This window comes from Lutjanus erythropterus, chromosome 4, assembly GCF_056507025.1.
Source record: "Lutjanus erythropterus isolate fLutEry1 chromosome 4, fLutEry1.hap2, whole genome shotgun sequence".
Taxonomy (NCBI): domain Eukaryota; kingdom Metazoa; phylum Chordata; class Actinopteri; order Lutjaniformes; family Lutjanidae; genus Lutjanus; species Lutjanus erythropterus.
In genome coordinates this window covers 11975476-12002601 of record NC_139320.1, presented here as the reverse complement: position 1 = coordinate 12002601, position 27126 = coordinate 11975476, and the positions used below count along the sequence as shown (strand labels likewise).

At 43.2% G+C, this 27126-nt stretch overlaps 1 protein-coding gene across 1 annotated transcript in view; it reads left to right on the top strand.

The window, feature by feature from the left end:
- Positions 1-5141: 5141 nt before the first annotated feature.
- kmt2a (lysine (K)-specific methyltransferase 2A) overlaps positions 5142-27126 on the top strand; it is a 45540-nt gene continuing 23555 nt past the window's right edge. The window contains exons 1-8 of the mRNA XM_084716975.1: positions 5142-5436; positions 16406-16478; positions 17183-20580; positions 21195-21372; positions 23990-24218; positions 24359-25053; positions 26684-26757; positions 26857-27093. Coding sequence (XP_084573101.1) covers positions 5191-5436; positions 16406-16478; positions 17183-20580; positions 21195-21372; positions 23990-24218; positions 24359-25053; positions 26684-26757; positions 26857-27093 — 5130 coding nt within the window. The 5' untranslated portion in view covers positions 5142-5190. The remainder of the gene's footprint in view (positions 5437-16405; positions 16479-17182; positions 20581-21194; positions 21373-23989; positions 24219-24358; positions 25054-26683; positions 26758-26856; positions 27094-27126) is intronic.

The window sequence follows — 27126 nt, the reverse complement described above, 5'->3', positions numbered from 1 at the left end:
TTTAATTGTGTGTGACTTTTATTTTAGTGGAAATAATCTGGATTTACTGGATTTACAGTATTTGCTTGTTCATTGTAATTAGACACCTGTAGCACAAACCCATGCTGTGTGAAATCTGTATTTAAACATGTATAGATGAGGATCTTCCACTCTGCAAATGCACCTGCCTTTAATCAAGCACTGATTAAAAAGCTCGTTAGGATCTGAGAGCTTGCTAATTAATGGGTTGTTGGATATAAGGATAAAAGGTGTTTCAGTTACTCTACAGTAATTACACTATTTGAACTACATTTAGGGTGTTGTACACACACATACAAATTAATACCAGATGCATACTAAAGCTGTTTGATTGTTGAATATGGCAATTACACAGCAAATGTAGAAGCTGCTCACAGACCTTATAAGTTAATGCCAAAGGACAGTGGTGTCACAGCTTCAGTGTCAAAAGCAAACAGAAAATTTGTGTAATATTTAAGTGTTAATTACTTGGAAAAGCATTTATGCTCACAATTTGTCTCAACTGTGAATTTAAAATTAGGGTTGCCCAGATACCAGTATCAGAAATGTCTTCAAAAACCTAAAATGCTGGAGTACGTGAGTCTATGCAGATGTCATGTAATTTACTGTCCCTGAAACGGGACACTTCTACTTCTCATTTTTTAACTGAGCCGGGCCATACAACAATGATAGCGATCATATCACATCCATACAGGGTTAGTGGTACACAGCTGTTGAAAAATAATAATTTATATTTTATGTTTTTTAATACATGGTTCAGTACTCTGTATCAACCGACATGCAAAGTTCAGGTATTGGAATTTGTATTAGGATGGAAAAAACAGTGTAGGAACATTTCTGTTTAAAGTCACTACAAGGAGGATTAATGTTTTGTTCATCTTGAAGCCCCTGTGGACAAAAGCAGGGGTGATTCTGCCATTATAGAGGCATCAGTAATAAATTGAGACAGTTTCATTTCATTATATCAATATCAGCTCCCTTCAAAGCTATAGAAGACATAAAACAACTTTTTTCAGTGACTGCGTTGTATTCTTCATGACAAGTAAACTGATCCTTGAGTAAAATCTGTGAAATACCACTTGAAGACACTGAGCTGTGTTATTTAGCACCAAACGATTGCTTTCGATTTCAGTTTCCGATTTTTCAAACTGGAAAAACACAGTGGCTGTTCTGGAGATCAAATTTGTCCTGAACTATCCACCCAAGTCAGGCTGAATAAATCTGAGGTGAAAAATAAACCATGCAGTTGCAGAACCATGCTTCATAATATATTTACAAGGGCTAGTTTTAATAGAAATTTAGTGAGACTATGAGTTGGTTATCCAAACATTTATTGATTTGTCTGGTACATCTGATTGTGTTTTTTTAGGTAGATGTTTTCAAACTCAAGTTCAAGTGGCAAAATATGACCTTGTATGATGTATTCTTGTTAGGTTTTTCCCAATAATAATAGAAATCACAGTATTTTCCCCACATCATCATGTGGTGTGATTTTAAGGTCTTTACAATGACCATATTCCTTGAGATTGAACCCCAAAAAGCCAAACTGTAGGGTGTTCAATCATTTTTGACTGCCAGTGTATATAATAGTCATTGTCATCTTTTGAATTAACGTTCACCACATTAACTGATGTATCCTGGTCTAGTATTTTGAACATTTTGTTGTGTGTGTGTGTGCAGGCATAGTGTATTAACACGTGGGCAAACTGTTGATCAATAGAATCGGTGCCTAAAACCACGAGCCTTGCTGTAAATGTTGGTGAATGACGATCTGACTTGTTTCACACTCTTAAGAGACATAATTATGAGTTTGTTTCTTTAGGGCATATAGAGAGAGAGCTGTGGGTAGAAAATAAAATAAAATAAAAAGGAGAACAGAAGAAGATGACCTGTTTTTTGAGTAGCTTTTTGAATCAAAGGGTTTTAATTCAAAATGAAGTGTGGTTGTATAAGAGTGGCATAATGTGAGAGAAAGATTATGTATTTGTTGGCATGCCCTCATCCTGTATGTTTAATACCTACCACCTGAATGATTACATGGATTAAATTATAATGCAATATTTTTTTGTTTTAATTGTGATTATAAAATGTTTATTTTGGATGTACAGTATGATAAAGAAATAAAACTAATGTGCGTTATATAAGACATTGTGTTCTCTTTCAGAAATGATTGATTTCAGCCCAGTGCAGTATTAGTGTTTTGTTACTAGAACAGTGGATAATATCAGACATGAAAAAGAGGACTCAAAATCCACATGAGCGTTTAGAACACAGTCGAGGTAAATATTTCATCAATATTTTACAAGCAAGGATACAACAACTACAACAACTTTATAGTAGTGAGCACAGCAGCAGTGGGCTGTGGTACTATTTATCTATCTGGACTGTTTGATGAGTTGCCAGGTTTTGGACACATCAGCCATAGAGATGTCTGGCAACTCTCAAATATAATGCAACTAGGTGGCACTAGGTGTCGTGCTCAAAAATTAATAAATACATTTGAAAACTCAACAGCAATGTCTTTTCAGAAATCATGACCCAGTTGCTTATGATAATCCTCAGACCTTGTTTATGAGCAGTTTCATGTAGGAACTACTTTGTTTTACTGCACAGCCTCCAAACATTCACCTCCCTCACTTAAGGAAGCACGCACCATGCTCGTGGATGAGAGGCTCGCGATCATGACAGGTTATAAAGCAGGATGTCATCCATTTGTTGTATTTGAAGTTGTATTTGAGAGAGGACAGACATCAATCAAGATGGATAAACATCACTACAGGTCAGTGGAAAAATATGTACTTTTGATTTGGGGGTGAACTGTCCCTTCCATGTTTACTGATGAATGAACTGTCTCATTAATGAGCATCAAGAACTTTGTGTCCTCTTACTTGAACAAGAACTAGAAATAGCTGTTCTTACTTTTCCATTGTAGTATATATGTTTCATACACATATATTTCTCATTATAACACATTAATTCTGGTCTCATGAATATGACCATGACTTTCAGTACTATTACAAATAATTAAACTTTAGTTTAAAGCTACCCTTTGCATGTCTAATTCAACCAATCGTTTTCTCTGTGGCTAATACTCAGCAGTACTTATTAACAAACATATATTCTGTGTTGGGGTTAATATTTAAATTGTAAAATAGGCTGATAAGGTATTTGTAATAAATCTTAAGATTCGTAAAGCTTTAAAAACATAGCATAGTAAACATTTCAATGGAGGACATCATTCAAAATTACTGATGCATTAAAGTATATTATTAAATTATGTGCTTTTCAAACTGAAAAAAAATCTTTGTATAAAATATAAAAAGCATATGTATCATGCTATCTTAATTTTAAGTGCCATCAGACCAACTGTTTCCTAAATGAGCTGATGGGTGTATGCATGCACACTGAAGCAAAAAGTGCATTGACTCTCATGCCCAGAATGTGGTCACATCACACTCTTGTAGGAAGATGATAACTTAACATTTTAGCAGTCACTCCACCCTTTAATTTGAAATTAAAATAGGTACAATTTGGAGCAGAGAGACAGATATATACTATATGTTATATATACATTTTAGATATATGTACTTTTCTTTGCCTCTAAGGACTTCTGTGAGGAATCTCACCTGGGTCAGTGAAACTGGGGCCCTGTCCCAAAGCTCTACCTGGAGAGCTTTCAGGTAAGTGTCAGATAGCCTTTTTCTGTGGAGTTTCACAACAGTTTTTAAAGGACTAGTTTGTAAGATTAGTGGCATCTAGTGGTGAGCTTAAAATGTGAAAGGCTGTATCTAGAGTCAGTGTTCGGTTCGTCCATTCTGGGGATACTGTAGAAACATGGCAGCGCCCGTGGAAGAGGAACTAGTGCCATCCACAGGATACCAAGCACAGGGATGGCTCTTATTTAGTCCAATAGGAATTGCTTGCCTGACACATACCACAAAGGTTTTCTAGCTTCTGGGTTTAGTTCTGCAGCATGCAGCCCACTCTAGATGCACAGTAGGCTAGTGTCTGTCCCCCTGGGCCCACCTGCGAGTTCCTGCTCAGCCCATAGTCTTTACATTGTAATGACTTCAGAGATTCTTAAATGGCTTTTCTTGGCTGGAGGAAAGTTTTACAAATATAAAAACTCCATGGATCAATATTTTACAATTGCAGTTAAAGGTTTCCTATTAACAGTTTTATAAACATTTTGTTTTTAATGGTGGCCTATGGAGGAAATGCTTTTTGAGTAGGGCGGGACAAGGCGGAACAGTCTTAGGGGAACAATTAAAACAGCAATGTTCTGCCAACACCAATGCCACCGAAAACTTTCATCTGGATTGGTGATTATGTACATTACTCCCTGATATTGGATCAGAGTCATGCTCAAATATATGCAGTGTTGAATTTGGTGGTTTGGAAGTGGCTATTGTGGTGATATTCACAGTAAGAGTGCAGCTAAACTCTGAGATCGCTGCAGCGTAGAGCAGGGGAGTGCTAAACTGGAAGAACTAATATAACTGCATTCAAACTGGAAGTGTGTGGAGTTTTCTATTAGACAGAAACAGATATAAACAGCTCAGTCTAAGATAAAGAAAACACAACTATTATTTTCTCAGGTGATTATACACTATTGAAAACTGGCCATTTAAAAAGATAGCTCTTGTAAAAAGTTGTTGGTAAGTGTGGTGTTTTTGGGAGTGGAGCTGTTAAGGAGTGTAGAAATTCAGGAGCTGCATTCTTTCCTGACATACAGAATTCATTGCTACGCCCCTGTCTTAAAAATACAAAATACTATTATTATATGCTACTTTGCTTTTTAAGGCAAAACTTATCTTGCTTTATCAATTTGGTTGCATACAGTTTATAAAAATCTTTTCACTTTCCTTGTCTAATAAAACCGCACTGACTGCAAGATAACGGTCTTGTCCTTCCTTGTGATTCAAGTGCGAGGCTCGTTTCCCGGGCAAAGCCCCTGAACCTGATTTGGATTGAGCCATGCAGAGTCTGGATAGGGCCGCTGAGAAAATGCATTGTCGGGGTTTCTTCAGATCCGCCCCGCAACATGCATAACGCTGTGTCGGCCAGTGAGAGCGGAGCGCTGTGGTAGAGGTTGTTTATGTGGAGTGCTGGGTTAGGGTTCCGCCCACCGAGGTATCTCTGATCGCAGGGCAGACAGGCAGAGAGTGTAAAATGGCGCACAGCTGTCGGTGGCGGTTCCCCGCTCGGCCCGGAGGGAGCAGCAACTCCGGTACCGGGAGGAGAGCGGGCCGAATCAGGGTTACTGCCTCTCTGCGGAGTATCTCGGGAGCCCACCCCAACGCAACTGGGCTCGGACCCGGGTTTGATGCTGCACTACAGGTCTCTTCGGTTATCGGGAGCAACCTGCAGAAATTTCGGGATGTTTTGGGGGAATCGAGTGACTCGAGCAGCGGGGAGGTAAGCACAGCACAGGACAGGACAGTAGCAGCCCGGTGGTTACCACGGACCGTCGGCTAGACAGCCGTTAGAGAGCCGTTCGTTACGTTTCAGATGAGGAGCTAACGGTTACTCTGTGTGCCCAAACGCTGACCATCTTCTCCTCTTCCTAACGTGAAGTGTGGCTCTGCTCTGGGCAAACTTGTCATCTCTAGGATGCTCAGTTAACTTTGAGTTGGCTGTGTGGCCTTAAACTCTACAGTAACGTGTTATGACATTAACCGAAGTTAGAAAGAACACGAACACCAAATGGTTATGAGATTTATGTTCTCAACAGTGTAAAGAAAGTTTTCTGCACCTCAGTGGAGTGTGTGCACAGGCTACATCTACACATAGTTAGGATGAACTGGTGCTAACGTTAGTCTGCTGCTAGCCCGATCAAAACACTGTGGAGAAATCATGGTACTATCCATTTAATCACAGCATACCATACAGTTCACACCCAGCACATATACTTACATTTGGTGACTAACGTGCACTGTGTAACTAAGCAGTTACAACTGGCTTACTAGTTAGCTACTTGACATTAGCTTCAAGGCTGGACATGATGCCTTCATATTTCTGTATATCAACACAGTAAAAGTTATCGTCCCGTATTAGCATTAATATTAGTTTTGTACAGAACAAATGTGATTATAGCATCAGCTTTTTTCATAGCGTTGTCTCTTTGTGGTCTAATAGCACGGGACTTTCATAGCTAGCATGTAATATGTTTGAAAACAAGACATGTCAACTTGAAGGAGGTGAGAGAACAATTTGTGATTAGCTAACGTGTACTTAGCGTCTGTTTGCATCCTCTCCGAGTTAAAGGGCTGCTCATTATTCACTTTAGTCGCTTCCAGTTGTCTATTAGACAATCTTTGCCAGCTAATTAGCTTAGTATTTACTGCCTGAGCTCAAGAGCTGGCTGTTTGCTCTGAGGTGTCAACCTTACCAGCGAGGCTCGGCTAACATAGCTGATTGGTTAGCTCGCAGGCTAGCTGTCTACATCTCACAGGGTCGTGGCAGATGGGAACTCCACATTTGTGGAACTCTCGCGAGATGTGTGAGCGTTGTTTCTTCATTGTGGACGCTGTGCAAACAAATCGTGTTTTTATAATGCGGCAGTTCTGTGGTTAGGACTTGGGGACAGAAAATACTAGGTTAGGGTTAAGGAGCGATCATGGTTTGGTTTGAAATGATCACTCTCGCGAGATCTTTGGCCTGTCTGGGGTTCTCATCTAGATACGACCAACTCAGGGCTAAACCACACCATTATTCTCCCGTCGTAAGCGGTGGTAAAGTTGCAGGTTTGCTCTGGAGGTTGATGTGTTTACCTCCAGCTACGTAACGGGTTAAAGCATGGTAGCTAAAGTTGGTGAAGCTCATACACAAAACTAAATAATTTATATTGCTATTTAGTGTTTAGCTAGGACAGCTACCATGCTACGCACTACGCCACGCTAGCCATCGAGGCTATTGCTGATGCATAGGAAAATGGGAGGTGGACATGTTTTCCTCTTCTCTACACAGTCAGTACGTAGCTAGTACCAAAATAATATCGGGTTTAAAATGCTCACAGGAGACGTCAGATACACCGCCATGTACCCAGAATCACTCCGTGCAGTGCTGGGGTGCTAATAAAGAGTGTATCGATAGGGTTTGGTTGGTTTTATCAGAGGAATGAGACTTGCTAGTGACAGTGCGCATGCAGGGCTGGCTACAATAACAACGAGCCCCTTCTTGACGGACCGTGTGATGTGGGGGTGTGTTCGCCTTAGCGAACTACCATCTTCCTTCTTCATGATGAGCAGCATGCGTTCATTGCAGTGGGAGTACACTGTGTGGGGATGTTTACCACCACTAGCTCCAGTGATCCCAGTCTGAGCACATACGTAATGTTTATTTGGTTGAAGAACAGTGTTATGCATGCGTACTAGTTAGACATATATATTTAACCCTGAACTTCAAATATTATTGGATTTTCATATACATTTTGAATCATGTTTTGACCGTTTCATTCAATTATTGTTATTACCATAATATTACTATTACAGTCTAACTGTCAGACTTTGTAGTATATTGGATTTTTGCATGATATTCTGGGGAAACATGAATTTTATTTGAAATATCATATTAATGAGCAAATCACCTCTAAAGTAACAAGGAGTCCCTTTGACCATTTACTTCTCAAGACTGACAATAATGGAGAGTATACCAGTATTTTGGATGTGTAAAGATAGACTGGACCATTAAAGGACCAGTGTGTAGAATTTAGTGGCATCTAGTGCTGAGTTTGCTGGTTGCAAACATCTTGTATCACCCTCCCCTTCCAAGTGTGAAGTAGGGTTTTCCACTGGCACTTTTGGTTGTTCAGAGTCAAACTGTGCAGCGCTGATTTGCATTTTGATCACCACCTCTATGTGGGTTGCACTGATGTCTTGTCTACTGCGACCAACCCGTGATGATTGCCCTTTCTCCCCCTCTAACGAGCGTCTTTTGCAAGACTCAACTTGTGCATGCAGGAAATAAGAGAAACATGTTTTTAAAGGTCTCTGTGTGTTCAGGTCTCAGTACTTTTGTAGCCTCTAACTAAAACTCTGTGGTTTGAAGTTTAGTTTCTCTCTTGCATCGCAGTTTGTGCTTTCAGGTGTCTGCTTTTTTAACTGTTTCATATCACTTTCAATCAGATAGGAAAGGTGTTAAGTTACTTTTCTTGAAAAATAAACATTGTGTGATCTTCGCTGCTTCATAATGAAAGGTTTTAAATAGCAGGGGGATTTTTGTATGAAGACTTTATAGGAAATGAAACGTATTTATCCACCAAATTGCAGCCACTCAACTCAAGACAAGCATGCATTAGTTAAAAAACAAACCTTTGAGTTGCTAGCCCTGTCATAATGGAAATGTAAATCCCTGCAAACCAAGTCAAGCCAAGCCAGCACATGTATGGAAAAGGAGCTCAGGTGTAAGAGAACCTGTGGTGGCCACAAAACTGCAAAATGCAAAAGTTCATATCTAGAACCAGTGATTGATTTGTCCATTCTGGGCTATTGTAGAAACATGGCAGTACACCATGGTGAAGTAGATGGAAGAGGACATGTGCCCCACTGTGTAGATATAAACTGCTCATTCTAAGTTAACAAAAACACAATGATTCTTATTTCAGGTGATTATACACAAATGAAAACATACCTGTAAATATTGCATTGTATTTCTGCCATATTCTACCAACAGAGCCAAATCTTACACATTGGACCTTTAAATCTATATGGAACTTGAATTATATGGAAAATGCTGATACAGCATGATTATTTCATTGAATTTGAAGTGCATTTGCACTGTCAATCAATGCTTTGTGGTGTTTGAAGACAAATTCTACTCATTGTGTGTGCAAATTAATTTTTAAGCTTTTTAAGTCCCTCCCACCCCTATCCTGAAGATGGATGAGAGTTAAAATTTTTTGGTATGTGTGGAGACTGGACTGGACCATAAAATCTCTGTGCAGCCTGAATCATATGAAGACTGTGGACACAGCATCTTTCACATACATTTGGGCTTTACATTGCAGCTTTATGATATTCTTGGGAAACATTAATTTTATGTGAAACATCATCCCTAGTGGCAAATGGCTTTTTAAGCAATTCAGAGGCCTGCCTTCCCCTACTCCAGTGAATGAGAGTATAGCAGTATTTGGGATGTGTGGGGACAGATTGGACCATTAAATCCCCATGGAACCTGAAGCCTATGGATGTTGCAGACACAGCATGGTGATTTCATTGAGAAGCAGTGTAGTGCCTGTCTGGCCAGACCAGGGCAGTATTGTTCAGGCTCAGTGCAGCCTGCTGAGCTCACAGGGCGACCCTGAACAGAGCGCCAGCCGGACACTTGGCCACCCCTCCTTCCTCCATCCAGGCAGAAAGACCCAAATCCACTTCAGACACACACAACCGCGTCTGAGAGGCAGAGCAACTTTTCTTCTGACAGCTGCCACTTTGGAATGGATTACTAAGCCTATTGGGGTGGCTCAAAAGGGTGCTTGTTGGCTGTTGCTGTCCAAATGAAGGCATTTGTTAGCTTTTGTGTGTGTGTGGGGAATTCATTTTCCTGATCCGGCCAAATTGCCGTTGCTTGTTTTGGTGCCGGGTGCAGTCCATGTTGACTTTTTTTTTTTTTAAATAAATGTGTGACCTTAAAACCCCCACTGCCACACACAGTCTCAACCCCTGCCTCACTGTCCACCACGTAATCAGACTTTGCATAATTTCCCCTTTTTGTTCTTGGTCCATTATATCTCGCCTTCTGCTGCATCCATTCCCCTCACATATTATTACCAATGTTTAATCATTCATACAAAAGTGCAGCTGAATAGATGTATCAACCCAAATGTCTCTTTGCCTCACTGGTTTAAGAGAAATAACGTGTTTGAGTGGAAGGGGCTTCAGTCCAGCAGGTGTTTGGCCTATTTAAATGGAAGACCCCCTCCCATCCTTCCCCTCACCCCCCCACCCGCTTACCCATCCCCGAGACAGCGTGTGGATTGGAGCAGGAAGCTTTGTGTCTGCTTTTATTCTAGCTCTCACAAAGTGCGGGCGGCTGAAAGAGCACAGGCAGGGATATCAAAGGGTGAGGGGCGACCCCCCTCCTCCCAACGGGACAACGCTGGGAGGAGAATTAGTCACAGACCCTCCCATCCATGGCTTTATTCTGCTACAGCAGAATGCTTTCGGAGTTGCCTGACTGGGAGAAAGGCGGCAATTGTGTCGTCTTTCTTACTCTTTGTGTGTGTGTGTGTGTGTGTGTGTGTGTGTGTGTGTGTGTGGGTGTGGGTGGGGTGGTTGGAATAGGGGTGTCCCTCACACTTTATGTCCCTTATTGCACTCAGGAGTGGGCGTGGCTTCTTTGTCTTTATTTTGATTAGAACTTCAATTCATGCTGCCTGCTTGTGTGCGTGTGTGTGTGTGTGTGTGGGGGGGGGGGGTTGTGGTGTCTGTGGGTGCCTGCCAGTCTGTGTGAGTGTTAGTGTGTGTGTGAGAGTGAGAGAGACACCAGGCACACGTGCCAATCTGTCTGTTTGTCTTTGTCCACTCTGACTGTCTGCGTCTCCTTACGTGTGAGGTGTAGGAAGAGAAGGCATCTTCCTCCAGAGAGTGTTTGTTTTGGTTTGTGTGCTATCAAGCAAATGTGGAACAGTTGCACTCAGTGTTGTTGGAACACTTGAAAAAACAAATGTCCACCTTTTGCTCAGGGCTGACAGAGGTCATGACACAGTGCCACTGTGTAATAACTCTGGTGGAGGGAGCAACATGTTCTTATCAGTGACTAACACTGGAACTTTAACTTAATTATCTTTTGATATGAGTCACATTTGCTGCTGTGTACACCTAATAGTATTTGTGGAGCAATTCTTGGGATTCTTTAGTGGCCTTTTTGAAGAGATGTGTCATCAGCATATAGGAAGATGAGTTCATCTGAGGTTTACATGCCAGGAATGGATGAGGCATCACGTCTGTACAGTAAATCCAAGAGGAAAGCTTCCTGGAATGTGTGAAGAAGATGTTCTCGGACTTCAGAAGTGTTCCTCGGCATCAAACTGACTGTTGGGGTCCTAACCTGAAAACCTAAACATCAGTTTACACAGTGGCTCAAATACTTGCAATTGTTGTCAAAGGGTGCTTGTGATGTTGATCTGTGATTTTAAGGTAACTTGAAAAATTGCATTCATTCCATATTGCAGTTAAAAAGGGTGCCAAAGATAGGGGTGTGGTAGGACAGTTTGGGTGTGGATGAGGCACATGTCTCATAACTGAAGTGTCTGGGGTTCCAGTCCAGCTCATTCGTCACATACACTGTATCATTTATGTCTGCCCTAAGAAAGACAGTTTTGTGGGGAAAAAGTGCCAATTGTGATTTATTTTAATATTTATCTTAAGATCACTGCAAATTTAAACCGTTAAATTGTTCCTTTGCCTTCTCCAAACATGAACATGGGGGTATAAACTATATGCTCAATCATGTATATAGCTGTCAAATCAATACCAGAAAGATTGTTGGTCGCTTAACTGGTATGAGTTGATGTAATTCAATATATTCTATATTATAATACTTCAATGTGATACTACTTGCACCACACAGTTGGTGATATGGTACTGACTGCAATTTAATGTGTAACCTGTAAAAAGTAATACCTCTTAGTTATTACTGAGTTTTCAAGTTTGAGACTAGTAACATAACTAATAAATTAGCAACTCTGACTGTTGAGTTTGCTGATAATGATGTACAAATGGTGGTTTGTCTTTTTTGATAAGATCTTGATGGCAGTGGCCGTTTTGCTTACTGCACACTGTGGTGACTGTTTCATCAGTTTTGTGTGTTGTCAGACTGCTGCTTGAAAGAACAATAGTGTTTGTGTGTTATAAATATGGTTGGGCGATGTCTAGTGAATTAGCGTATGGTGATGTCCATAGTGAAAAATTATATGTATATAACTTTGGTTGGACTGATGGATGACGGCATTGTGTTTCTCAATGCCTGATGGTCGCCGTCCACTGAGCCTTCTACCATCAACTACACACACACGCACACACACACACACACACACACACACACACACACACACACACACACACACACACACACACACACACAATTTTACAAATATTAACAGCACTAGATTCTCATTTGAGATTGGAGGTGAATCTAGGTCCGGCCTTTACGCCCCCACTTCTCAACCTACTTTTTGCTTTGCTCTGTGAGCAGCCAGCTACTTCCTTAATTTTGCTAGCAAATGTAAATAGCTATTGCAAATTAGTTGCATATCAAGATATTTGTAGGGGACATGGTCGACTGATCACGATAAGAGTTTTTTTTTTTGTGAAACTTGTTCTTTTATCCGCTTCCCTTATTTAGTCTGTTTTCACTCCTCTGATCCTGCCAAGTTATGGGCCTTTTGTGATGCATTACAGCTTTTATGAGCACCTGCAGGCCAGAGCTGTGTGCTCAAATTCTCTCTAATGACAACTAACATAGGTGGTAATTAATCTTAATTGATCTTAGTCTGGGATTCCACAATTGAGTATTCAAAATGAAGATGTGTGTTTTAGAAAGCCACTTGTTAAGCAAGGAATAACTTTTTTCTTTTAAAGCATGCTTGCTAGGGAAACTGGTCCCTAACCTGCAGGCCATCGTCTGTAACCAGTTTGATTTCTTTTAAATGTTGGCTTGAAAGGCAGTAAAAGTCCCATTTAGCTTTCTCGGTGTGCAAAAGCACTGTCAAAATGATACAGGAATGTGTACCTCAAACTGAATTCACAGCCGTCTCATAACTCTCAGGGACAGTCCCTTCACCCCTTGAAAGTGATAATGTTGATTCCATAATGAATCAGATCGGTTTCCCTTTCTCTGTCTTTTCATGTTTCATATCAAGTCATTTATGCGTTGATCAGTGAGATGAGATGTGACAGATCAGCAAGAAGCAAACTGCTCAAGTTTTCATGGTGAGAGTGACAGCGAAAGCCAGTGAAGATGAAGACGGACTTGTTCAAAGTATTCTTGTACAATTCTCGGCTGCAGAGATGAGAGAGAAAGGAGGGAAGAGCAACTAAGGTCTCAGGCAGGCACGACAGCACATGAACCTTACTTCGTTCGTCTACTACAGTGTTTGTTTACTTCTTGAAGTTACCTCCCTGTGCCTGCCCCCCCTACTACTGAGCTCATGGTGAGCCTTGTGTTTCACACGCCGCTGCTCCGTGCACGGCAGCCAGTGGGCGGGAGGCGAGCGAGCAGGCAATGAGTGACTGACTGAATATGTGTTCGGGAGCATGGCAGAGAGCAGGCGCAAGGGGGGAGGAAAAGGGGGGAGCCTTGTCGTGTGTGGGAGGCCTGTTTAGATTGGGATTTGGCAAGCTTCTGCATGAGCATGTTGAAAACCCCAAAACCCTTTCATCCTCAGTGCTCCCAGGAGACGAGTGCGCTCCCTCTGTTGTTGATGGTGCATGTGGTCAAGATGCTGCTTCCTCATCTCCCTTTTCTCTCCTCTTCACCCTCCTCCCACAGTCCTCCTCCTTTCCTCACTCTTGTTTGCTTGCCTGTGCTCCCCTCCCCCGCATATTCACTCCTATGTTCCGCTTGTTTACATCTTGCTGTGTGGTTTGTGCGCAGGGGGTGTTTTTTTTTCCGTGTGTGTATGTGTGGCTGACAGATCATGAGGTACGTGTGCGCATGTATGAGAATGTGTGTACATGATGAACCTGTGCAGTCCGCTCTGTGCACTTGCCTCTCTCGAAGCGTGTTGTGATGTCATTGACTGCTACTCACACTATCACAGCGAGTCAGAGCCATCCATTGGTACTCCGCCCCCTTTAAAGGGGGCGGACCAATCAGGAGCAGCAGCTCGCTCAGAGAGGAGAGGATGCTGATATTACTGTGAGGACAGTGAAAGAGGAATGTGAGGAGATGAGGAATGGAGGATGCTCTGACTAGTATTGCCTGCCAGGATAAGCAGCAGTACTGACTGTCTGTTATTGTTGTTTGTTTAGATGTAGAACAGATGAAAGAGATATTGCTGGTTTTTATAATTTTTAATTAGATTTCACAGTGTGTGTGTGTGTGTGTGTGTGTGTGTGTGTGTGTGTGTGTTTCAGTCAGACACATTTAGGTATCAGTTATTCACATTTTAATGTGTGTAGCTGGTGCACACATTTGCGTGGACTCACTTGGATAGCAGCTGCTCTACAAACTGGGCCAACGAGACCTCAACTGCATCCCCACACGCTGCTATAAATAAACATGATGAAATGACATACTCACCTCCACTCTTAAACACACACACTGATTGGAAGAAGTAGTGGCTCACAGAGGATACTGAAAATGTTAATCATCCTCTAGAGATTTCTCTGCTGCGCATCTCCAGGCATGAGAGGAGGGATTGATGTACAGCCTGTACTCTGTACATATTACAGTTAGCATGCATCATTTCTTGAACCACCACCAGTAAAGCTGAGTTGCAAAGAAGATTAACACATGCTTAAGTTGGTAATTCAATAAGTGAAGTATCAAGTGCAACTCGTGATATATTTGCTTACTTTTGTTTCTGAAATGTATGTGTTCATTGTTAATCTGCCAAGATGCTTTTTCACACATCATAAGAGCTAGTTCCAGACAAAAAGATGATGAGTCTTTGTTGGTGTTTCTTCGATATGTTTTATCGCACTTGTTCTATATAACACCCACGTTCCCATTCACACAGAGACATGTGCAGCAGTAAAACTTTGAACTCCATCTGTTTCAGTGGAAGAGCAGGACTCCCAGCACATGTGACTCAGTCATATTTTTAATGTCATGGAGTGATAGGTGAAAAAAAGTTGATATAGTATAATATCTTGCAAATGAATGAATCAATCTGATGAAAATTGGCATACAGCTTCATGGCGCTTAGAGGATGACTCCACACGACTTTAGACATGCCTTTTAATTTAATGTAACTAACAGGCTAAACATGCCCATCAGTTCAAAAAAACAAAAAAAAAAAACTAGAAACCCTCAGCTTTCCAGTGGACAAGTAGGCTTGGTAACATGGGAAATGTTAGCATGTCATACACGGTTCATGTCAGCTCATTATCATGCAAGCAAGTTAATAAGCCAGACAGTATACTTAAATAGATAGTGTTAGCAAATGTGTAACATGCAAAACATTTGTGTGTCGAGATCCAACAGAGGATATGATAGCATGTTAGTGTGCTAAATTGGTAGAGCTAAAAGCACAGCTTAATGTAAATACTTCTGCGTCTGTCAAAGTAAAGCTGAGCCATATTACAGTTTAACAATGGCTGAAATAATCTACATCTGACATGTTCTGAAATAGTCACGTAAGATATAAGACACTTAATTTGTCATTGTAGGCATTGTAGACAATGAAATTACATTTGATAAGTCTGAGAGACCAGCAGCAAGAACAATAAGGTAAAAGGATGAAAAATAGCAATCAAAGGATAAAGCAAGAATAAACAAGATATATATGAAGCGGTAGCATCCTCTATGTACTGTATATATAGATAAATAAAGGCACTTGCAGGAGACAGGTAAACAGTAACAATGCAGTATAAAATTATATTACACAACTATTTAAATTGTTAAAAACATCAGAGACACGTGATAATAGATTAGATGGATTGCATGTTACAGTTTAAGTATATGTATGTAAGTAAATAAATGTTGGAGTGCATTACCAGTAGTTTTGGGGTTGGATGGGAGGCATGGATGGATTACAGAAGCTAACTTGTTAATATTTACAGTTTTCAGTCCTCAACGTCAAAGGGAGTGTGGTAGGTGATAGAGGACAAATCGCTTCACATATAGTTAAAAATATGGACTTTCTTCTGCTGCCACAATGAAACCACACTTCACATGTTTTGTCTGACTAGTGGAACAGATGTAAGCTGGTCAGGGCTGCTACCATGGTTATAGAATATAATGTAGGCTTCTACTTCTTTTGTGTCCCTTTGCCCTGGCTGTCTTTCCAGCTGTCTATGTATGACCAACCACCTTAGCATTTTACTGTTCCTTCAGGGAGCTGGAAAGCTGCACACTGTGTTAGTCACCCAGTAAGATTTGGTTGTTTGCAATTCAAACTGTCTGTTGTGGTTTGAGTCTGGTCCAACTGCAGGCATGTCATCCCAAAAACCAGAGAAATATGAGAGCACCAGAGTAAGCCAGCAGGCGAAAGTGAGATTGAGGACATCATTATAGCCTCAAAGCCTTGGTCCTCATCTGAGTCTGACTTAAAAAATGACTCAAGTGTTGCACATCAAGGCCAACTGACACGATGGATGCTGTAAATCTGAGCTGTTAACTGACCATTGCTTATTTGCTGTATTTTAGTATTACAGTTGTAATGTAATGTACAATTGTGCGGTCACAAAAGATTGATTAGTTTCCTTTTTCTTCTTTGTAGGAAGAAGCATTTGGAGGATTTGGAACAGTTGCTGAGCAGAAAAAAATACAGAGCCCTTCAACAACGTCTTCAGGTAAAGTTACTTACAAGTAACTTCCTACTCAGACTCACAAGTCGGTCTCTAAACAGTCTCTGAGGACAATCTCCCAGCTTTCGTTGTTAAAAATGGGTGGAAACTAGGGATGGCTCAATACCACTTTTTCATGTCCAGTACTGGTATCAGTACTGCAACCTTGAGTATCTGATGATACCAATCTGTTTTTTTTCTACTCTTGAACAACTAATTATACCTTTATTGTATTAATACCTGTTATTGGATACAGTTTTTTTAACCTAGCCATCTAAAAAGACATTATGCTCAAACTGTGAAACATATACTTTACTTCCCTACCAAAAACTGTTTCACACAGAAAAGTTTAAGCAGCAGTTTTGAGTGGTCAGCACTATTCAAACATTTAAAATTGAGATAAATTTTATCTGTTACTTGTGACATGTGAAAATGGGATGAGATCATTGTTTCTGGTAAGGCATGACCTTGAAAAAATGTAAGGGGAGCAGGTTTGTTAGCAGCTGTCCTCACCACCATTCAAGCAACTACATTGCATTTAGAAATACCCAGATGATTGGAAGGTGGGGAGATCTCTGATTGTCTGGTATAGTGTGACTACTCCTTACTGGTCTATCAGGAACCTTACTGTTGTCTTTAGATGCCTTTGCAGGTTATGTAATGCTACCATGCTCGCTAAAGTACTCTGTTTTGTGCTTTGATTTTATCAGCGGGTCCACCCGTACAGGAGAAGAAACCCAGAGGCCGCCCCCCACGGGCCCTGACTGCCCAGAAAGCTGCTGCAAGTCAACCTTCGCCCCCCTCCCTTCCTTCCCCGACACAAGCAAGACCTGAGGGTCCTGAAAGACCAGCTGAGAAGGTGAAGAGGTTGCCTGGGAGGCCACCAGGCACTGGGGAAAAGAGAAGAGGTCGACCCCCGTCTTCAAGCAGCAAGAAAGCTTGGAACACAGGCAGCCATGCAGCAGGGGAGGACAGCAGGCTGACTGGGTCAGAGTCGGGCGTAGACACAGAGGAGGACAAGGACAGAAAGGGCACCAAGAGGACGCCTGCTGGTTCTGCTCAGCCACATGACACTGAGGCAAAGCCTCCCAAAGGTGGGCGGGGTGAATCCAAAGTTACCAACCTGAAGAGGCTGAGAGCGACTAAACTCACCCCTCTCAAATCACGACTCAAGACTTTGCCTGGTGTTCCCCGACGCAGACGTGGGCGACCGCCCTCAGCTGAGCGTCTCAAAGCAGAGGCGGCAGCTGCTGCTGCTGCTGCTGCTGCTGCTGCTGCTGCTGCACAGCTGGCTACCTCCAGTGAAAGTGGGGAAGGGAAACAGAAGGCCAGTAGGGCCAGAGGGGGGGACAGAGGCACAGAACCACATGCTTCTCAGCAGCCTGTGCTGAGGAGTGTGGATGGTGCTGAGGACCAGGACTCTTCCAATCCACCTGCCTCTCCATCTCCCTCCAAGACAGGCAAGGCGGTGGGCCTCAGAAAAAGCCCTCGCCACAGAAAGCCAGTCCGGATCGTCCCCACTTCTAAACGCACTGATGCAACCATTGCTAAACAGCTGCTGCAGCGAGCTAAAAAGGGAGCGCAGAAGCGGATGGAAAAAGAAGCTGGAGCTGTTGGGGGTAGTGGGACAGGACCCGTTGAAGCTGGCATCAGGAAGACCCAACTGAAGAACATCAGGCAATTCATCATGCCTGTGGTCAGCACTGTCTCCCTCCGCATCATCAAAACCCCCAAGCGCTTCATCGAAGACGAGGGCAGCTTTGGAACGCCGCCACCCCATATGAAGATGGCACGACTAGAAACGACCCCTGCATCTGTCTCCACATCTGCCCAGCCCACTTCTACCACATCCTCCGCCCCTACTCCTGCACTTGTCTCCTCTGCACCTGCTGTTACCAGCGCTAGCACCACTGCTCCAGTTGACACCCTTCCCCCTCCTCCCCCTCCTGCTCCTACCCCTAGCGTCCCCTCAACAGCTGCCAGTCTGCTCAACAACAACGGTAACAACGCTGCCAATGGGCGATTCAGCAGCAGTGCTGCGTCTTGCGGCTCCAGCGCTGTGTCGCACTCCTCCCAGCTCTCCTCTGCAGAGTCTTCCAGGTCCAGCAGCCCCAGCTTGGATGACTCATCGTGTGACTCCCAGGCTTCTGAAGCCACACAGGCGTTGTCAGAGCCGGAGGATCACTCTCCGTCCTCGCAGGGAGAGAGGGAGGCCAACCTGCTACACAGCTCGCGGCCTCCCTCTCCTCCCTCCGAGCCAGAGCCTGAGCACATGCTGGCGGAGAGGAATCGACGAGGCCGGAGAGGACAGGGGGTTGGTCGGGGGAGTCAGAGCCAGAGGGGGAGGGAGACTCTAACCACTGGGGCTAAAAAGCCCATCATCAGCCCACCGACAGGAGTGCTGATGTCCTCCTCTACGCTTGTAAATTCCCAGCAAGCTTCATCCACAGCCTCGTCCTCATCCTCACCTCCACCTCCCCCTCTCCTCACCCCTCCACAACCTCCACAGTCAGCCTCCTCCAATACAGCTGCTATCAGCGAACACCACCCCCAGTCACCCTGGATCTCTCACCCCATCCCTCCGTTCCTGTCTGGACCGTCAGTGCTGTCCAGCCTGTCGGACAAACGAAGCCGCTCGATTTTGAGAGAGCCCACCTTCCGCTGGACATCCCTGTCCCACCCTGAGCAACAGTACTTTTCCTCAGCTAAGTACGCCAAGGAGGGCCTCATCCGGAAGCCCATATTTGACAACTTCCGTCCTCCACCTTTAACAGCGGAAGATGTGGGACTGTTGCCTCAAGGTGTTGGTGGAGCAGGGGGAGCTGCTCCAGTTGCCTTCCCTGCACCAGGCGGTGGAGCAGGAGCAGGGACTCGTCTTTTTGCCCCTCTGCACCCACACACCCACCACCAACATCCCACTTCATCACGCTTTGATGCACCACTCCAAAAGCGCAGCCCGTTGCTTCGTGCCCCGCGTTTCACTCCTAGTGAGGCCCACTCTCGGATATTTGAGTCTGTCACCTTGCAGTCGTCTTCTGGAAGCAGCCCCGGCTCTCTGTCCCCACACCAGACATCCTCCAGCTCCAGCAGAAGCTCACGGCGTAGGAGACGACTGGTGTCGGGAACGCCGCGCGGTCATCCACGGTCTCCTTCCCACTCAATGACCAGACGCAGCAGCCAAATAGGAGGCCAGATGTCAGTGGGGAAAGGCTCCTCTGACATGTCTGTGCTGACAGGCTCTGTCTCCAGCAGTAATCCCAGCTCTCTGCCAGGGGTTTCTGCAAGTCCACTCGCCACTAGTGCCTTAACTCCTGCTCCTTTCAGCACCTTCTCCACCGTACCCCTCAGTCTGGCCTCACAAGGGACACCTGATAGCAGGAGAGGGGCTGCTGGAAACCCACCTCCTTTATCAGCTACATCAAGCTCTTCTTCCCCACTTTTCCCTCTCTTTCCTAGTGCCCAGGACACGGGGAGAGGAGCTGGGAAAGGAGGGAAAGAAAAAAGCTTGTCAGCTGCCCAGGAACCTGCTGCAAAAGAAAAAGAAAGGGATTCTGATAAAAACCGAGAAAAAGAGAAGGAGAATAAGAGGGAAGGGAGGAAGGATTTAGAGAAGAGAAGTAAGGTTTCTACACCAGATGGCTCCCCCAACGCACCTTCCAGCCTGTTTACTGTGGATGGGAAAGACTCAGAAGAGGCTCTTTTATCTCTTGCTCCAAAAAAGGCTCCAGGGAGAAAAAAATCAACCTCAGTTGACATGGTTTCTGACGCTGCATCCTCAGAGGTGCGTGGGCTCCATCCCACTGTTCCCACATCCTTTGCGAAAGGACGTCTGGCTAAGAAAGGTAGACCCTCTGAAAAAGGAGCAGAGATGGAGGATGGGGAAAAGGAGAAAGAGAAACAAAGTGCTCCTAGCCAGCAGACAGCAAGCCTTCCAGGGCAGCCAGGCAGACAACAGCTCCCTGTCTCCTCTCTTGGATCAATGTTGGCACAAGCAGAGAAGCAGCCTGTGACCGACAAACGGGTTGTTGGACTACTGAAGAAGGCCAAAGCCCAGCTCTTTGAGATCAAGAAGAGTAAGCTAAAGCCTGCAGACCAGACCAAGGTCCAGGTCAGTTTCTCCTTTTTATGTCTTGCGTTCACAGTTATTGTGTCTCTTCAATAAAAAACTTCTGTTTCTCTCATTGTCATCATATAGCCACAAGCGAGTGACTTCTACATGATGCTATGAATATTTGCTATAAATAGAAATCTGTGTTTGTACTCAAAGTGAAACTTGATAATAGGAAAGTCCCACAGAGGGTGTTGCTCAAGGGGAATTCTGTTAGCCTCATACATTATGCAGAAAGCAGCACTGGCACAGAATAAACTCCCCTGTTCTTCTACTTTAATTTAAACATGAGATTATTATAGTCACTGCATATTTTTCGAGAAAAAATTCCCTGTCCTAGTTGAGCTCATCGTAGCCTCAGCACAACCTCCAGTATTGACAGTACCTGTCCCTCCACCTATGCCACCTCATCATTGTCATCTTTATTGGACATCGTCCAGAGATAAGAGTTTTATTTGGTGTCTTTAAGTGAAATTAACCCCGTAAGGACATGATCAACATTCTAAAATGTCAGCTGATTGTGCTGTACATTTGTGCAGGTGTATGATTGTTAAAAAGCATGCCCTTTAATTATCTATCTTCCCTTTTTTGTGGTGATGTGTTCTTGTGAGTAGGGTCAAGAGAGTGACTCATCAGAGACCTCAGTCCGTGGTCCACGCATCAAGCATGTATGTCGTCGTGCGGCTGTGGCTCTTGGCCGTAACCGGGCGGTGTTTCCTGATGACATGCCCACACTTAGTGCCTTGCCCTGGGAGGAGAGAGAGAAGATCCTATCTTCCATGGGGAACGATGGTGAGGCACACTTAAAATTTACCTCTCATTTGGCCTGCATGGTAAAGTTTGACCTGGCTGTTAAAGTTTAGTGACTAACCTATGTGGAGATGTTAATAAAATTAATAATGATCCACAGCCTGAAAATTACAACCGGACATTGTCAGGATTATCAAGCCACTTAACTTAAGACCTGCCTAGTCTGAGTGGGGCTTGGTTTGCGCCACTGCTCAGCAAAGGTAGTATGGTAGGGTGATGTGTTTACACATTCAATATAAAACGCTCTGATTGGCTTACATAACAGTCTGAGTTGAGCGTTTGTTATTTATGACACAACATCTGTTTGAGTCCTGAAAAAGTTCTGCAGTGTGCAGTGATGACAGACTAATCACAAGAGCAGAGAAATCCAGTCATCATTGAGAGCACAAGTACACAGTGAAGTGGTGATGGAAGGAGCAGAGTTTGGCTGCCCTGTTCCTGTTATTTTGACTGCTCTCATGCCATGTTGGAACATGTGAATTCTTGAGAGGCTGGAAAGGACCTGATGTCATTGACATATCCGAAGCTCAATTATATCATTACTATGTTTGCCAAGTTGTTTAATATGAGCACATCTGTGTTTTAGACAAGCTCCTAGACATCTCACACTGTTATCTATGTTATAGGGGATTTATAAAACGCTTTGTTTTTTAATTGCTTAATTTAAATGTAGCTAAATTTTGAGCTGTCCATTGTGTAATGGAAAGAGTATATTCTGAAGTAGATATTTGAAAATATAGTATAGTCTCTAAAGCACTATCATTCATCACAGCAGATTTTAAGGTCAGTCTCATGTTATTCAACTGCGTAATGTCTTTGGGATCAGCACATGGATCTATTATGGATCCACATTGGATGGGTTGACAGACTCAACCCAATTCATCATTGGAGTTCCAGTGGATTGCTAACAACATACTAACAAAAACAATAACTGTTTTCAAGGTGAAAAACGGATGAATAATCACAGAAGACATTCAGTGTTGAATTAATCAATATGGAATTACTTTACCATGTTTCCAAAACGACACTTAAGTTTAAGGCTGTAATGCAAAATTTCTGAAAGGAATGTAATTACTCTGGATGTTACCTTATGTTAGCCTTTCTTGTTCAGATAACTTCTGGGCTAATCCCCTTCACTTCCCAGCAGCTGAAAAACAACAGACAAGACTTGTCTTGGTCCTGAGCAGTGTTGTGCTAGTTCCTGAAAACCAGTAACTAGTTACCATTACTAGTTACTTTATTTCAAAAGTAACTCAGTTACTTTACTGATTACTTACATCAAAAGGTAACGCAGTACTGTGAAAAGTAACTTTTTAGTTACTATGAAAAAAAAGGTCTCCCATTCAGTTTTAAGTTTTCTTTAACTCGGTTTCCATTTTTGCGTATTCGCTCTCGTCCCATTTGCCATGTGATGCCCGGTATCATGCTAACTAGCTTCCTGAAAGCGGGCGACTCCACAATAGAAACTGGCTGCATGTCTTCTACAACATACCTTGCAATGGCTTTATCAACTTTTTCTTGGTTAGCAGGAGCAGTCCGTCGGTTAAAATCCAGCCGCTGTTGCTGAGGTGGTGGAGGTGAAGTAGCATCAGAGTCTGTGTCTGTACTCTTAGCTACTAGCTTCGTCGCAGCATGTTGTTTCTGTAGGTGTTTCAACAGGTTTGAATTGCTATTTTGGGCCGTAGATAAAATCTTTGATCCAAGACACAACTTACATTTAACTAAAACGTTCTTGTCTTTGTGCTCGACAAACGTCAAGTAGTGAGAATATCTCCATGTAAAGAAACTTGACTTGGGCTCCGCCACCGACGCCATGATGATACCAGTCTTGTAAACAGACACACCCACACGGCGTGTCTTCTCCCACCTCCCTGCTGACACACACACACACACACACACACACACACGCACACACAGGAAGATTCAGGACTACACGGCTCTGGCTGCAGCTCAGTCTCTAGCCGAGACTACACAAAATATAACGTAAAATAACAGAGTAACGCATCATGTAGTAACGTTAACTGAGTTACTGAATTTAAAAAATAATGCGTTAGATTACTAGTTACTGCAAAAAATAACGGCGTTACAGTAACGCGTTACTTAGTTAGTCCCAACACTGGTCCTGAGAAGCCACAGTGTTTATTAACTGACACACTGTAACCTAAACTGCACGTTTACTGCCAGATTGACAGCATACTCCACTATGACCAGCACTGTCACTCTCAGGCTGTTGCGCCTACTTGCACCTGCCCCCTCCCTGCACATCATACACACATTACATTCTGCTCTATTCCTTTAAAAAGCCATGCTATGCTTGTAAAGTTATCCTTCAGTAATATTTAGTTAAATGTAATTATTTGGGCAGTTGCAGTAAACTGCCATTCCACAAGAATATGTTGCATTTTGTACCACAGTTAGGAAAAAAACATACTGTCACAGCCCTAACAATATATATCAGTTTAAAAAGGAGCCATTTATCAAATTTATCAAATAACTGGCTGAATTGACTAGGTTTTTTACCCCGGTGAGTTGAGTAAATACTGTCCTTTTATGTGTCAGTAGTGATAACATCTACCTATGATTTTGTCTCCTCTAACAGACAAGTCATCAGTAGCAGGCTCAGAGGAGGCAGAGCCTCAGTCCCCTCCCATAAAGCCACGGGAGACACGGCAAAAAGCCGTTCAAGAAGCTCCTCCCAAGAAGGGGCGTCGGTCACGGCGCTGTGGCCAGTGCTCAGGCTGCCAAGTTCCAGAAGATTGTGGTGTCTGTACCAACTGTCTCGACAAGCCCAAGTTTGGAGGACGAAACATTAAAAAGCAGTGCTGCAAGTGAGTCTTAGCTGATGAGCTGTTTTTCACAGTAGATTATTGTCATTCTTAAGTATGTATTAAATAACATTTCGTAATAAATTACATTTTGATGGAGTTTTTAAGAAACAAAATTTTGAATTTTGTGTCACTGTCTACAGGATGAGAAAGTGTCAGAACTTGCAGTGGATGCCCTCAAAGATGTTTCTTCAGAAGCAAGGCAAGGGCAAGAAAGACAAGAAAAAGAACAAGTTATCTGAGAAGAAGGAGGTTCTCAATCCGGTGAAAGGACCACTCTCGGAGTCGAGCCCTAAACCTGCTGCTGCACCACCAAAGGAGGAGCCTCCCCGCAAAAAGAGTGAAACTCCTCCGCTCAAGTTGGCAGAGGAGAAGTCAAGACAGCAGCCGTCGTCAAAGCAATCGTCTCCAGCCCTCGCACCTTCCCCCGCCCCAGTCGATCCCCCTCAGGCCCCCAGCACAGTCACAGCCCAGAGTCAGTCTCCAGCCCTGACGCCAGACACCAAACAGCTCTCTGTTACGAGCAGCACCACCAGTAAGAAGGGACAAAAACCACAGCAGTCTGTACCAACATCTTCTTCCTCCTCATCATCCTCCTCTTCCACTTCATCATCTTCGTCATCCTCATCATCTTCCTCCCCGTCATCTTCGGCCCAGAATTCCCCCTCCCAGTCTACGCAATCTCATCAACCGTCACAACAGCAGCAACGGCCTCTAACTAGTCAGGCACCTTCAAAAAAAGACTCTTCACCCAAAATTCCTCTGAGCGAGCCCAAGAAGAAACCCCAGCAGCACTCATCATCGCAACAGCAGAGCTCAACAACAACTTCAGACACAGGTACAAAACTGGTCCATGCTTTTGTCTTGTATTAATTTATGTTGCTGTTTGTCATTTTGACAACAGGTCGTAAAAATTCTGTCATAATGTAGCTTTACCCATCATTTTAATTTTAATTTTTAATGATAATGAGGTGTAGCCTATTTAATAGCATTTAATTTTCAAAAACTAATCACAAAAGCATTTAGTATGCAGAACAAACAGATTACGCATTTAGAAGAGCCATGGTGAAAAAAGATGAACAGAGACGCAAAACAATTTTTCATGTCAACAGTGGAGGTTTGCTGACAACACAAAGTGCTGCCACTGGCTGATAAACACAGTTTCAGCCATTGTTGAAGAGATCTCAGGCCTTCAATAACTCAATGCTGTTTAGTTGACTAAATAGCCATGAGTGCCTCTGATCTCTTCAACAGTCCCCAAACTGAAGAGCACCAGAGGGACTCTTTTTCACACCCGAGCAGCACTCCATGCAGATTGTTTTGTGACTGAGTAATTTTAGCTACTTGCTTTTTCCTCATCCTCTACCGTATCAAACCCTCTTTTTATCAACCATTATAATTGGGCTTAGTGTTGCCAACTTCTTGCTAGATTTAGCGACTTTTCAGGCCCTCTTACATCTTGATTCCACTTGGCACGACTGAGTTGTGTTATGGCTGCACCGAACTGATTGCGGCCATTCTACACAATGTTTGTACTTCCACTAAAAGCAGCTCTCTGCTCTGCTTTGCTCTGCTTCAAACACAAACCGAGTCTACAAGCTGCACAGAGAAGATCGAGTGGAGAAGAAGTCAAACACAGAAACAGCATGGAGAAAACAGTCACTTTTCAAAATAAAATACCTCGTGCACACTCGCAATCATATGAAGGGACTACATAGCCTACTTATCTACGGTAGAAAAATCAAGGAAAAATGACCAAATCAACAAAATCTGAGCAAGTAAACAAGCAGGTGGGCAAAATGCTCTGCTTCTGAAATGCTGCTGGTGGGACATGCAGCAGTGTGGAGGTCAGATCAAAACTGTGGCACAACAGTGCCTAGGTTAGCAACTCTATTTCTAAAAAAGCTAAATTTTAAAATTGATCGACTTTTTCAGACCATCAGAGAAAAGGCCAGAAGTGTATTAAAATACAATCTATTGTAATTAGAGCAATAGAGGCTGCAGCTCTTCTGCCAAAAGCAGTAGTTCCCTTTTCTGTTGAACTGTGTGCAGACAATCAGTAGGTGTGGCACGTGGAGCGGGCAGGTTTGAGCTTCTCTCACATTCTTCCCCCCCAGATCTCAGGATATGTAAATAGTTTGTTTGATCTTCTCCTTTGTTTCCTTTGTGTATTTTTTATGAAAACACAATATACAATGTCCCTGTGATGAGTTTGTTATTACTTGGATAAAGATTTCTCTGTATGTCCTTTACATGGCTAAGTGGTGAGCTTTCCCTTGCTGCATTGACACAGCCACTCATTACAGTAGATCGCCCTCAGGGTTTTAATTTGACAAAATGATGTACAGCATTCACATTTTTCCATCATTGTTAAAAAAAAATCAGTCGGTGATGGAAGATATTCAGTTAATGTAACCTCTGCTTAACTCTACAATATTTGAATGTCATGTTCTGTCTCTTTTTCACAGTTGAATCCAAACAGTTGAAGAAGCAAACTTCTCGCTCTGTTCCTCCTTCTCCTAAACAGAGACCAAAAGACAAGGTAAGAAGTAGTTGCTGAAACTTTGGTTGCTCACTGTGTAGACCAGGTATAGGTTCTGATATTCACTTTCCCGTGTCACTCTCCTCTTGTCTGATGAAGCCGCTGACCGCTAAACCCCCCAGCAGCAGTACTTTAAACTGGCTGAGCACTCCCTCGACTAGGGGCCAGACGAAGTCCAGAGCTCCCTGCGACGGAGTGCATCGTATCAGAGTGGATTTCAAGAGGGACCATGATGTTGAGAAGGTGTGGGAGGCTGGTGGCCTCAGCCTGCTCACCTCTGTGCCTGTCACACCCAGGGTGCTCTGCTTCTTATGTGCGAGCAGTGGAAATGTCGAGGTAAAAAAAATTGTCACTGTCTTTTAAATTTCT